We start from the raw sequence: 14,943 nt of genomic DNA, 5'->3' as shown, positions 1-14,943 counted from the left end.
CTTTGGAGTGAAACCTTGAGTTGCGATTAATAATTTTATTTTAGAAACGTGATCTTAGCGGGTATTCAGCCTGAAAGCAGCCTTGAGTTTAAAGAAGCACCAGGGGCTGCGTTGGTGTGTGTGAGTTGCTTTAGGCACTGGTGAAAAAATGAAATACAATCCAGGGAATCCAGTTTGAGTTTCATGAGTTAGAAAGTTTATCAGACACTAAAACACTGCACAGTGGTTTTAATACTATGAGACTTAATTTTACTGCTCTGGAAAGTTATAATTGCATGTCAGGCGACACTGCGAATGAGTTTGAATGTCCCCTTAGATTAGAACCTTAATCTTAGATTAGAAAAACAAACCTTAATTTACATTAGAAAAACTGAATTTATATTTTGGAGTGTAGATTAGAAAAAAAACTTAAATTTGACGCCTAAATTTAAATTACAACCATTAATTGTGATCACAAACCTGAAGCCTGAGTTTGGCAACATACATGACTTTACATTAGATTCCTGAGTTTGGTAATGCATGAATGGACTCAGCAATATGCTTTTGGTTATTATATTGCTTTCCAAATATTCTCACCTGTACTAGGAAGGATTTTGTTGCCCTGTTTATGAAAATGTTTTTTTTAACCTCCGAGATGCAGTTATCAGTGGTTGTACACACCATTAGCCTACTTCTTAAGTGTTCATAATCCTCAAAATGTACTTTTGATCAATTTTCAGCATGATTAAGCTTCATTCTGTCATAATAGACTTGTAAAACATTATTAGCATAGCATTAACTCGATCTTTAGAAACTCTCTTAGGCAAAAAAAAAGTCTGGCCCTATGTTGTCTCCCCTGTTTTCCAAAGATGAACCACTGGAACATGTTAAGGTTTCAAATATTAAAACAGCTGCTGACAATTTTAACTTCTGATTTTGAACTAAATGTGACATTTCAAATTTATTTTTCAAATGTAACTAGCCAAATCCTTTATTGTTGCACCCCAACATGATTTCACTGTTCTTGATGTGCTTGTTGTACTGAGCATCTACCTGTTCAGTTTTTTTTGACGATTTAGAAATTGAATCCACTGAGTTGCTGGCTCTGACCTGCTATTATTTTAGATGTAGACTTCCTAGACTTCCTATTCCTATCCTATATCCCAACTACATTTTCTCCCCAGAGTGTACTTTAATTGGAGCACTATGTTCTCTTTATAAAATGGATGTTAAGAGAAAAGATCTCTGGGGAAACTTAAATTGAAATTCCTGTTGGGGAGCAGCTGCCCAGCCCTCACCTCACACCTCTGCCAGGGTCAAATCATTAGCGAGTAGGGCCAACCCCAGAGTGAGGCCTTGTCTCTTCTGATAAGTAGTCCACCTAAGAAGGACGCTAACCCCCGGATGAACCTGCTCAGCGCATGGCCCAAGGCTACATCTCTCACACCAGTCCCATTCTTCACTCCGCAGTCGCTTTACAGCACACTGGAGAATGGAAAATTAGTATACACGTCAGCAGTCATAATACATAATCTGTAAGCTATTCACTTATCCTGTGATTGTTTTGTATGTGTACTCTTATCCACTCAATTTTCTTATCAAATGAATGTTCCAAAAAGACAAACATTCTTGCAGACTCTAGAAAAATATAAATGTTATTTTAGTTGTTTATTATTATTGTTTATTTCTAAATTTGCTTACGTCACTCTTGTTGAATTTTTTTCTAGGTTGGTTATTTTGGGGGGAGAATTTTGTAAAATATTTAAACTGGTAATGAAATGATCAAATTCCATATTTTACAATGATAAATGTTTTAACTAGGTTGCCATGTAATAAGAGCGATACAGTATTCAGACTCTATCACAAAATAGGGCCCCCCATGTAGTCAACATCCCTCCACTTCACATTGATTTTGCAATACTGTCTGGCTTGCAATAGATGATCCCATACATATTCTCCTCCCCTCAAAATACTCCCCCCACCCCTCCCTCCCTCGCTGTCCCCCACTCTCTCCCATAATCCCTTACTCACTCGTATTTCTTCCCTTTCGTCCTTCACCGCCCCATCCTTCCCCTGCAGTGCCTTCATCCATGAGGCCAGTGACCCCTCGCAGCAGGTGCCGCTGGTGGATTCATCGTTGCAGACCCCTGTGGGCCTGGCTCTCGACTGGCTCCAACACAACCTGTACTGGGCCGACTCCGGGGACAAATCCATCTCCGTGGCCTCGGTGGACGGCACCAAGAGACGTGTCCTCATCAACACCGACCTCAGTGAGCCCAGAGCTATAGCGCTGGATCCCCATCATGGGTGAGGAGGATGTGTGTGTGTGTGTGTTGGCCCACTGTGTAACGATTTACAATATGTCAGCATAAAATGGTGTCAAACTGAATTCATGTTGGTTAACCTCTATTTTATAACTTTGCTGGCAGACACTGTACTCATCCTGTTTTCTCCTGTTCTGTCACATTGAAGATGATGGTCAGTGACCCCAGACAAAGATTTGTTAAGTGATTTCAGCCTGGGACTCAGAAATTGAATAAATATAATCCTGTTGTGGGACCAAGTCTAATCATAAACATGAGAGAGCTCTTGTTGCTGTGTATGAGAATCTAGCATAACAAGCCTATGACCTATTTAGCATCCTGACTCAATAGTTTTTTAGAAATTCTGTCCTAGATGATCGCTCCTAATCTGGGAAGCTTTATGAATTTATGCCAGCGTGTGCTTTTGCAGCTTTTGTGTTCTGGTGATCCAAACCCAGATGAAAACAAACACGCACAAAAATAAACTAAAATAAACAGGCTCATAGCTCAAACTGAGACATACATACAGTGAATATTTTCTGCACATTACAGGCCCAATCATAACTGCCCAACAGGAATCCAGATCACACAGATTACTTACTGTGACACCAAATGGTAGTTTGTCTTAGCAGGAAAATGCATTTGATGTTGATAATAAACATTAACATAGAAACCACTGAGTATTTTGCAGCGGTAGATGAATGATATTGCACAATAACCGTTCAATAACCGTTCAAACTTACTGAACTCATACTATAACTGCATTTGTATGTGCTAGTCGAAACATCTGGGGTTGATTTAAACCTACTGCAAATAACCGCCATCGCACCAGATGTTTCCATGTTTATTTCCTAATGGGCTGCTTAAGATATGTCTAGTGCAGGTCTGGAAAGCAACAGTGTACAAGGGAAGGCAAATTATGTGATAATAAACTTGAATATTAGTAGAAGGAACCAATAAAAATATTCTGGAACCGCAATTATATACTGCACTCCTCCTGCGAGGGCAACATCCGCATGAAAGGGAGTAGTAATATAATGCTGTGAACTTATCAAAGAGGTCAGTGATTTAATTAAAAAAAGATTTCCCAGACTTATAAAAGATCAGTCTGGGAAATTTTTAGTCATTCTTAAAACTTAAAAGAACCTTATGCACACACGATTACTACTTAATACACACAAACAAAGCTGTGCATAGTTAAATAAGTATGATATGATCTAATATTAAGAAGAAGCCATCATATCAGAAGCATATATGGCAGCTGTATCTATAACACTTGTGCACTATAACATTATTATTTTCACATCTCTTGCTGTGCAGCACAAACCATCGTGAGCTCTCCATAATAACACAATAATGATGCTTTCTTTGTTCCACCCAGCTTTATGTACTGGTCAGACTGGGGCACAAGAGCCAAGATAGAGAAGGCCGGGATGAATGGAGTGGACCGACAGGTGCTGGTGGCTGATAACATTGAATGGCCCAATGGTATCACTCTAGGTGAGAGGAAAACCGCTTTTTTTCAACTCCTCCTACTATACTGTATTTCACACTTTCTTGTCATTTGTTGTGTTTTGCTAAATGTGCCTGAATCACAGTCCTGAAAACACACTCAATCAGCATATTGTAGGTAAAAATCGAAAGTATTTGAAATAGTATGTATAAATATTAAAAAGATAATGGGAAAAAATAGATTTATAAAGTTTTCATATTTGGTTTGGAATGGTGTTTGACGTATTTCAGATATTATGGATCGACACAGTAAAACTTGCAGTGGTGTAATTGTGAGAATTTGACATTTTAAAACATAATCAATATCACCTGAAGGGATTTGTTGGTCAGAGTGCAGGAGTGCTTACCGTGAAGGCGATCAATTTCTACTCAGCTTGGGAAAGTCCTATCTGTATGTGTGTGTGTGTGTGTGTGTGTGTGTGTGTTTCTCAGATGTAGCCAACAGGCGTCTATACTGGGTGGATTCAAAGCTGCACCTCATAGCCAGTGTGGACCTGAATGGAGCTCACCGGAGAACACACTTGGCATCTGCAGAGAGACTGGGACACCCCTACGCTGTGGCTGTTTTTGAGGTTAGTGTGTGTGTGTGTGTGTGTGTCTGTCTGTCTCTTTATAGATTCAGTCCCTCATGTTGCAACACTCAGCAATAGATTTCAAGGATTTTGGGCAGCTGTCCGTGAGATCATCCAGCGTCCCACAACTCATCATATCTCTGTCTCTCTCATTAGCCTCGCAGGGGCCTGCAGTGTGACTGGGAGTTTAAATGTAATGGCTGTTAAACGCAATTTACTACATGCTCAGCCTGTGTGTGTCCTTGTGTGTGGTCTGTCTGTTTTATTGCAGTGCTGATGATGCAGGATAACAGCCGCCAAAATCTGTTCAATCAATGAGTTACCATTCGGTCTGTATGACTTAGTGCTCATAGCTTATAGCTCTTGATTCATTTGTAACAAGCCAATGTGAAACTAAACCGGACCCGAACTAAAAGACTGAAGAATGAACTGAACTACAGGTGTGAGAGCACCCTTAGATCTGGTTCTTTGCTAAGCAGTACAGCATATCCACTGCCTGCCTTTATGTGTGTTTGTGCCTGCTTGTCTAATATGTGCTTGTGTATCTGTGTGTGCGTTTTTGTTACCTCATTGGGACCTTTCCTGGTATAAACACCGACCTTGTCGAGACCAGTAGTCCTCATGAGGACCAACGTCAATGGAAGTCGATGAAATGTCCTAACAAAGAAAGCTGCGCAAACTGCAGCTGTGCACTCTATGCACAGACCTTTTGTGTTTGTTACTACTGCAGCAAATTCCCAAATGGATGGTAATGACATCGCCCTAGTGGCCTGCTCCTCAGTGGGACTCCACCCAGAGGGAACTGGTCTCAGTGGGAAGAGAGATACAGATTTCATTCAGCAGCAGTGACTCATTTTTTTTAAAATATCCACCTCTGTTTGAATTATGTTTGTGAGCTGAAAGTTTAGGAAACTTGTCCTGGGTGACTTTCAGAACACTAAGCCTTTTTACTGTCACAGAAGCAACAGGCCAGACTTGATCTAAAATGCTTTCTTCTGACAGAAAAATGTTTTCTACTGTCACAGTGGCTTAAAATTCCAATCCATCCATAGCATAACCTTGAAGATTTGTTTTACTCTACTCTCCTACTCTGTGCCGTTGGTCCACCCTGCAGCCAGCACTGTAGTGTAACTCAGAGAAATGATGATAGATACCCTCTGGTGTAATACATAATCGATCCAGGGCTTCTGTGCTCTCTGCCCTGTTGTGAATACAAGGTGACCTTCTTGTTCAGGATGTGAGCAATTCTGTTGAACATACACATCAGTGTTATTGAGTGGAGCTTGTTGTAGTGTACCTCGCATTACCATCTACTTCTGACTCAGTGACTGACTCAAAACAAATGCACACGCACACACACACACACTTGTGTGGCGAGGCTTATTGTCTCGCCACTCGCTGGAGATTAGCCTGCAGTTTCTAAGGCAACTGCAAAAAAAATTTCAACTCCTGTCTGTAACTGTGTCTTTGTAAACTGCTGAGAGAATGAACAAGGGAAACAAAGCAAACAAATTAATTAGCTGTGGTTAAAAAAAATGCCCCTGAGTTTTTATTTTGATCTAAATAGGAAACATTTGAATCCTGAAATTTGACAAATTTAAAAAATTTAAAAGCCAAATGAGCAGTAACTCTCTTTCTTCTGAAAAAAGTAATGAATGAGATTTTATGTGGCAACAAATATTTGCATCTCTCTTCTGCTGTAACTTCCTTTTGATTCTTTTTCATCAAATATATGAGAATGATGAGCTCTGTAAGCCGGTATTGCTAGCAATTTGCCATGTGTAATCTCCCAGCATCCTTCCTTTGTTTCTGCTCTCTCTGTGTGTAAGTCGCAGTCTTTTCAATCATCTCCACTCATGTTTTATTCCACAGCTCCTCTGTTCGACTCACCCCTCTTCTGTCTTCTGTGCAAACTATAAGATGACTTATTTTTAGAACATTGTCCCTCAAATCGAAGTCGTCCTTACATGAATGACTTTCAGAAAACGACCTCCATTATCAGCAGCATCAGTACATTTTGCTTCATGCTGTAATACTGTCAATGCTATAAAATATGTGCTATTACCCATATTAAGGCAATGATTCTCCCTGTATCCAGGATCGTATCTACTGGACAGACAGAGACAGGGCAGCAGTCTTCATGGTCAACAGGCTGACTGGACAAGACATCCACACGCTGGCTGAAAACCTCAACGACCCCCACGACATTGTGGTTTTCCACCAGCTCAGACAGCCGCAAGGTGCGTGCACAGTAGGTGTGAGTGACTTTGCTCCGTTCATGTGCCGTCACACAGTTTCCTCCCCGCAATGTGACTGTGTGAGCTAAATCGCATCCCTGTGACCAAGCTTCCTCCTCCGCGGGTCCCTGTTGACTCAGGCCCGTGAATAAATGATAGTGAGGCTTGTGAATGTGGTAGACTGATCAAAGCATCGGGAGCCGCAGTACATTCATACACGTCTGTCAGAGCCCTGCCTCCAAACCCGGTTTTCTCTTACAGGACAATCCAGATTTGAATTGAAGTGAACTGAGCGCTTAATCATAAATGTGATGGCTGTGTTCGTCTCTGTGCGTTTTCTTTTCAGTGAGTCAGTTTCCATATCTATCTTTGTCTGCCTGTCTCTTTTTATTCGTAGCATCCAGCGCATCGTTCATGCCTGTTTATGTTCTAATCTTTCACTGTATTTCATCACCATCTTTCCATTTCAATATCCATCCTAGTTTGTAGTTGAACGAGACTTTGGGATGAACACAATAGGGTTGTACCTGGCACAGAAAAAAAACAACAAGTTTCTGTATGTTGCCAGATTTTATTGTTTTTATTCTTTTAGATCCTGTGTACACAACATAATTGGCTTTGTTTAAAGGGAATTCACAGCGGAGAACAATACCTTCTTCTGTCTCTGCCTGACTCTCTTTATCTCACCATGTTGAATAAGTGATAATCTTATTTACAGTATGTGTTTTTCTCTCTGTTACTGTCTCCAGGCCCAGACAGCTGTAATCTGGGCAGTGTGGCTAATGGAGGCTGCGAGTACTTGTGTCTTAAGGCTCCACAGATTACCGAACACTCTCCTAAATACACATGCGCCTGCCCCGACGGACAGGACCTGGGGCCTGATATGAGGGGCTGTGTGCCAGGTGAGGGAGTTTATGAGTGGTAATTGAGACTATTTGGTAATCAATAACACCTGAAGGGATTTGTTGGGCAGAGGGCCACAGTGCACACCGCATGTCGATAACCAGTTTCTGCTCAGCTCAAAGAAGCTCTTATTTTGTGTAATGCGGAGTGTCTGTATGTGTTTATTATAAAAACAACAAAGCAAAACAGAGAGAAATTGAAGAAATTGCTAAAATAATGAGATAACAAGACAGAATAATATTCATAAAAATAAACATTATAAATATGCAATGAATAATATTTAAGGTTAATCTGGGAAATCATGATTAAAAATGTATGACTTAATAATCTTGCATGTCTTCCATATTGTATTATATTACCAGCTCAGTATAAGTCATGTGGTGTACTTAATGAGTATAATAAGAAAACATATTTTGAAATAATCTATGGATCATAATTTGTGAAGGTTATTTAACTGTACAAGTTTGTCAAGTACAAGTTTGTAAGCACTTGAGGGGCAAACTGCCTGAAACAGTCTGCTGTCTTGGAATGACTATTGATGAATGCATTTTATCACAGTGGTAATAAATCAATAAATATTTTATTTGCAGTGGGTACTAATTAATAATTTATTATTGAATACGCTTCCTCCAAGCTACATGGTTATTGAACCTGCAATTAAAAAAAGATAGTTGCTAAGCAACACATAGAGGAAGTGAATACAATAACATGGGCCACTGTGCAATGCAATTCATCACAACTTAATATGATGTACGTGCTATCTTGTCTCCCCAAAGGAGGAGACAGCTGCTTTTAGCAGACCAGAGATCAGTTGTATTTACAAAGATGATAAACAGGAATGTTTCTGACTGAAAGAAGCATTATAGAATTGCAGAGATTTTAATGCAATATAGCGGTATATACTGGAAGAACAAGTGCAAAGGATAAATAACTGGTGAATGTTGAGTTTTGGTTCGCTCAGTGATATTTTGAGGTTTTTTATTCATGGATCCTACAGTACCACTGAGCCAATCACAGTAGACAACTATATTTTGTACAGCTAAAATATCAAAGAATATATCAATGCAAAACGTTTTTATCTGTGTTCGTCCAGCTGGTTTGAAGATTGATCATTTTAATCTAAATGTGTGACAGTTGTTTGCTTTTAGCACACCACTGTCAATCAAATATGATCAAATCACACCTACACCCTGATGAAGCAGATTGGCTTTTGACTTAAACTTTTAATAAATAATATGTAAGGCCTAACCCTAACCCAACCCTTTATTGTTATAGAGAAATACTTCTGATTTACTTCACATTTCCATATCGGCTTTAACATGTTTACAATAATTGAGTTTCTTGAGTTAAAGGTTTCTCCTTTACTCCGTCCTTGTAGCAGCACCGAGAAACGACATGTCACCAACATCTTCACTTTCTGAGATCACACCTGGCACCAGAGCGACTGTCGCTGAAGACTTCCCGCCACCCTCAGGGGGTGTATCGCAGGCGGACGCCACCCCACACTTGACCACAGCTCCCTCTGCATCCCCCGAGCCCCTCACCCCACTCAGCACGCTCAAGTCTGTGTCGTCGCAGGAGTCGAAGGCACTGGGATCTCACTCTACTGCCACCGTTATGGTCGTCTCCACCACACCTGCGGGGGACAGCAGCGTCTCACAACACTGTAAGAAAACGATTATCATCCCCGCCTGTATGTGAACATGCTGAAAACACCTCTGCAAATACTGGAAATAAGTCTCATTTAGATACTTAAAAACAGATATGTGAGTATTCATTCTCTGATATTCAGATCCACAGTCACGTTCTTACATTCAGATTTCAAGATTTATCACCTCAAGACCTCCAGCCAGACTGTAGGTGATTAACATTTTTCATTTGACCTCGTATTACTTGGAACAGGCAGAGTGGCCCATTCAGGAATTAACGGGAGATGGGGTGCAGTCCTCTGATAAAGCGACACTTTCACCCGAGCGTCCTCATCTACTGCGAAGGACCTCATCCTCTTGTCCTACTCACGCTCATTATGTAGCTAACAACCTCACCCTCACCGTAATGACGACATTAAAGTGAGATATCTATCTATAAGATATCTATAAGCCCCCAACAACCAGGCTCGACTGACTTTAATAGGAGTGATGGATGGTACCTTGTCGCTTTGAAAATGTCGCCTTTCCCTCCATAAATTGTGCTCCGTGTGAGATGTAGGCATGTCTGCCAGGGTGCGTGCACTGGTGTAAGTGTGCATAAATACTGTACGAGTATTAGTATGTGGTATGTAAATGAGTGTGAGCTGCGGGGTGCCACTGGAGTCCTTGATGGATGAACTTTAGAAGGTCAGGGGTAGTGTCAAGGTCACAAGGCCCGCACACATAGGGAACACACTCCGGCAAATGCCAACCAACTCATCATTTTCTTCTCCCTTCTTTCATTTTTGCACCTTCTTTTTCTCATATCTGTCTCTTTCTGTAAAACACTCACGGCCGTGCACGCATGATCACCCACTCCCCGCCTCTGTGTTTTATCTCCCTTCTCTTCCACCGTCTCTCCTCTCCTGCTTCTGCTGCTTATCTCTCACCCTGTTTCTCACACATTTTTTTTTTTTTTTTATCCCTTGTGCTTCCTCACTCTTATCCTCCCTCACTCCGGTGTCTTTTCTTCCTCTCGCTCTAACTCCTCTCTCCCCGTTTCATGTCTCTCTTCAGCTGGAAGTGAGCATTTCCTCCTGGGCGAGAACCTGACAGTGGCTGTTTTGGGAGTGGTCATCCCCATTGGTAAGTCACCCGAAGCCTCCTTGTCCGTGTTTGTCTGTCCGTACTAGAGGCGTGCAGGGCTGCATAAAGCTGCTGTCTACCTGCTGCCTATGGCCACTCTGTAGTCCATTCACACTGACCCTGCTGTGGCAGGATGAGAGAAGCCTGGCCCTCAGGTCTTCCTCACTGAGATCTCTCAGGAGTCATTTTCTGTGCGTCTGACATCGCTGCCACACTGCATTATTCACTTCACACTGTGTTGTTGTGTTGGGTTCTGCTACAGCCAGAGGACTCCATGTCGGTAGACCTTTTATCTCAGTAAGAAAGCACTTAAAGGGTTGGTTTAGCCAAATCTGTATGGCTATTACTCTGGGTAATGTAACCCACCTTTAAAATAGGAATACAATTTGATTAAGATAATTATTTCCCTTGGGAATATTTTCCCCTCGAGTAAAGCTGCTCATGCTTTGACACCACTTTTTAAATAAAATAAAATAATATAAAGACTGCAGGAAAACAAACTGTACATGTAGAACATATTACTGCAAGCACTTCCTCTGTGCATCAACAGATTGAGCTATAAACAAGCAAAATGTACTGCATGCAACAACAATACGTAATACTGACGTATATTAATCTGAGCAGAATGAGCCAGCCAGTTAGTTCAGATTGTCCTCATTATATACTTCATAAGGTGAACAGACAGCACGGTATAAAAAAAAGCATTAAATAAAGCATGAAAGCTTTATTGGTGTAATTTAATAAAGCATTATTAAATTGCTTATTCAAGGGCAGATCTGCTGTGGATGAGTTACCAAGGAAATGTGATGTAATGTGCTAGTTTAATTTTTTCTCCCTAAGGATAATTTACTCCATAGCCAGGCCCCTAATGGTGCTTTGCGCAGTTGATTTAGTCTGTGTTAAAAATGTGTAAACATTTGGTGTATGACCTGACTTTGACCCCAATGTTTATCCGAGCCACCCACACACACAACCTCTCTATCACTGCCCCCCTGCCCTCTCTGTCCCCCGCATGCCTGTTCTGCTCCCTCTCTGTGCCCGTCATTTCATGCCATGAACTCGTTATGCCTCGTTAACGCTCCCCCCTTCCCCGTGTCCCTGCCGCTGTGTGTTAAACGCATGCAGTTCCTATCGTTGCCACAGTGGTGTTCGGCCTGGTCTGTGCCGGAGTCTACCTGGTGTGGCGCAACTGGCGGCGCAACTCCACCAAGAGCATGAACTTCGACAACCCCGTCTACCGCAAGACCACCGGCGAAGGCGAGGAGGATGAGATCCACATCGGGCGGACTGACGGCATGGGACACCACGCGCACCACCACCCGTACCCGCAGGGTGTCGGCATGGGAGTTGTGGGAGCGGGAGGCGGCACGTGCCCGCAGTTCATCGCCCTGCCACTTGGTGGCAGCATGCCAGACCCAGGGACTCACTGGTACACGGAGCAGCCCATGCTCTCCACTGCGAAGTGACCCTAATGGGCTGCTTCTGGAGAAAGATGGCCGCTCAGGCGCACGCACACACAGTGAGGTCAGGGGTGACTTGGACTGAGTTTGCTGAAGGGAGGAAAAACATATCATCAAGTGTTACATGCAGCCATTCACATCCATGTCCTATGCCAACTTCCATATAAAAAAACAGCAGCATTGATAAGTTGAACATGATTCTTCTCTCAAAAAATAGTTTCATACCTTTTTAGTGCTGGAGCCAGCTCTATTTTTCTCTGAAGAGAATTAATTACAGAATACTTAATGCGCAGTAATGTGTTTCCAACACTGACCGGAGCTGGAATATAGAGTCAGACTGGTTTCTCTTTTGAGTTGTCTTTTGCATTGATAACTAAGTGAGGTGTGTGCCGTTTGTCTTATATTTTGTGACGGGCTAGTGAAAGCGTTTCGTCCTTGATGTATTAATTTGGGCTTTGTGTTATTCCCGGGGTGGGGGGTGGGGGGATGGAGCTCTGAGAACACTGTTTAGGAAGGAGGAGCTCTGAAACTGGGACAGCACCTGCGTTTTGGGACAATCTGTACAGATTCATATTAGAATCAATCATAAATGTCATCAATGTCATTACTGGAGCTGTCTGTCGTAGTTAACATTTTCATCGATGGATTTTTCTTTTGTAAGGTTTTTCATCATCTGATTTATTTTCAAGAAAGGTTACCACCTACATTTTGTGCTTTCTCTCTGGTTCAGAGTACAGCCTTTAAGGGTGAGTTGTCTAATATTTCAGAGTGCAGTTTTATACAGTTGATTTGAGAGGTTATGTTTTTATTTGACCTCCCAACACCCCAGAGTGCTAGGAGGGTATAGCCTATTTGCAGACTGGAGAGATGGATTACTTTGTTTTCTACGTGCATAGAAGATGTGAGGTTAGAGAGAACCCAGGAGTTCTGTCTTCTTTATTGACTTTTTTAGATGTTAAATGGTTTGAGAAAAGCAATAGACCACAGCTTTTAGTGAGGCCACAGTGTTACGTGGTTGACAAATATCCTCGAGTGTTATGAATTTTATTTGATCACCTACTTTTGACTGTGACAAACGCACACATAAATACACATGGGGGCACAGTGATAGCAAACTCATGTTGTTCTCCAGAAGACGGAGACAATGTGCACTTGCCCTTGGAAAACACAAACAGCATGCATAATTGCTCACCAGCTGACAATGCAGCCATTCATTGTTCCAGGCAAGATACGCACACACACACACACACACACACACACACACACACGCACGCATTCACACAAGCGAGATAGATTCCGCGCCTGCTCTCCTCCTGAGATGGCCGATATCTGAGCAGACAGTTTAGGATAGTGCCATGTGGGTGGACCCAGCGGGTGGCTGCATGATGAGAAAGACTCATCATGTGATGTAATCAAAGAAAACAAAACTCAGACTCTGATGTAATGAGGTTGAGACCATCTTGTCCTGTCAGTCAACATGTTTCTCCCACTATTCATGCTGGTTTAGTCCCGTCATTAACACTCCATTTATTAAACCTTAAAAGTCTAGGTGTGTGTGTGTGTGTGTGTGTGTGTGTGTGTGCTCGAGTGTGTGTTCATTATTATGCATGTGAGTGCTAATATTCATCCCACAGCCATATTTGAACTGTTTTGTATGCTCTTTGTTGCACAACCCTCTTAGAATGCCTTCTGTATTGTGTATTGCATGGAAGAAAACAGTGTATGAAGGTGTGCACGGTGCGTGGATGAAGTGTGTGTGTGTGTGTGTGTGTGTTTGAGAGAGTGAGTATGACACTGGAGAAGCTTTGAGGGTGCTTTTTGATTCATTGAGTTGTAAATATGTTTTCATAAGGTTTTTGATAATGTATTATACAATTATGTAAAAGAAATGATGTACATAAGATTTTAGATAAAGTGTTGACAGGTATATTAATTTATTTGTACAAAGGAGAGCACTGCATTCCCTGATTGTAAGAAATTCAAGTTATCCACCAAAGTGGTTTGTGTTGTTTCTTGCTGTGCATCATTTAGCATCCTTTTTGTGTGCAAACCCTTATTTCTTTGTTAGCCCACGTAAAACATGGTGTCCCCCTCCAGAAAACCTCCCACATCTTTGTAATGCTTCCCGACTTTGGTGTTAATGAGTTGATTGATTTTTGTTTATTTGTGCCTTTTTTGTTTACTTTTTCATTCTCCTCCAGTATTTTTCATGAAAAGGACAGGGATCAGCCAGCTACTTTACATGCAAAGAAAAACTGTATTAAGACCAAACTGGTTCCACTTTTTGATTTTCTGTAATGGATTACTTTTGAATATCTCTATATATTGATATATAAAATCTTACTGAAAATTTCCTCAATGTGTACTGTTTTATTTTCACACATATATTATCTCATATATACACATATCACAGACCTACTGTTCAAGGTGAATACTTTTTTGGTAGTGAAGGTCTTTAAAGCTGCATTAATTAATATTTTTGTATTGACTATGGATCAAATGACTATGTTTAATGTGAAACCAGTTGTTCTTAGTGATGAACCCACACAGAATTATCACCCACCTCTGCTTTTCTTTTCAGCTCCATGGTGCGTTTTAGTATCTTTCAGCTCATTGTTGTGGTTTTCGGGCAGCAACTTTACTGTTTTGGTTCATTCTCTCTCTTTCATCAACCTTGTTTCCAGCCTCAGCAGGTGGCTGTTTTCAGAAAAACAAACAAAAAACCCAACAATGGCAACCTACTGTACACTACCTGCCCAGCACATAAACAGCAGACAAACCAACTAGCTGGTTAACATAGTGGGGCAATTAGCAACTAATGAGACAGATATTTCTGCAGTTGGTGGAGACCAAACTAGCGCTAAAAGAAGAGTGAATATTGGACTTATATTTGCCAGGTGCCTAGAAACACTGCTTCAAATAAATGCTAATGTTGCTTCACATCTGCTGGATTTGTAAATAGGCCATAGTGTGCTAACAGGTTAGCCATATCAACTTTTAGCTTTTGCCTGGTTGTGGCAAGAAACAACAAATAGTGTGTTAACCTTTTACTTTTGTGATAAAACCATTGAAATATTTTCTTTGACATGCTAACATGTAGCACAAGTAGAGAATAGTCAATGTCAGCAAAATGTCATTTACGTAGCAATGCAATATCTTAAGTTTGCTAACATTAGCTACCATAAGCTACTGGTTATACCCAT

The 14,943-nt window shown here is 41.3% G+C and overlaps 1 protein-coding gene across 2 annotated transcripts in view; it reads left to right on the top strand.

Moving 5' to 3' along the window:
* Positions 1-14,094, top strand: part of LOC137193853 (low-density lipoprotein receptor-related protein 8-like) — an 82,141-nt gene extending 68,047 nt beyond the window's left edge. Inside the window, exons 11-18 of one of the 2 annotated variants that reach the window (XM_067605258.1) lie at positions 2,059-2,286; positions 3,664-3,782; positions 4,227-4,366; positions 6,465-6,606; positions 7,353-7,505; positions 8,888-9,172; positions 10,212-10,280; positions 11,406-14,094. In XM_067605258.1, the coding sequence (XP_067461359.1) occupies positions 2,059-2,286; positions 3,664-3,782; positions 4,227-4,366; positions 6,465-6,606; positions 7,353-7,505; positions 8,888-9,172; positions 10,212-10,280; positions 11,406-11,746 (1,477 nt within the window). In that variant the 3' untranslated portion in view covers positions 11,747-14,094. Of the gene's footprint in view, positions 1-2,058; positions 2,287-3,663; positions 3,783-4,226; positions 4,367-6,464; positions 6,607-7,352; positions 7,506-8,884; positions 9,173-10,211; positions 10,281-11,405 lie in introns of both variants that reach the window. The other variant, XM_067605257.1, reaches the window with a different exon arrangement.
* Positions 14,095-14,943: the final 849 nt, after the last annotated feature.

The sequence above is a fragment of the Thunnus thynnus genome, chromosome 12 (genome assembly GCF_963924715.1).
Source record: "Thunnus thynnus chromosome 12, fThuThy2.1, whole genome shotgun sequence".
In the NCBI taxonomy this organism is placed as follows: Eukaryota; Metazoa; Chordata; class Actinopteri; order Scombriformes; family Scombridae; genus Thunnus; species Thunnus thynnus.
This window is presented reverse-complemented; position numbering and strand designations above follow the sequence as displayed.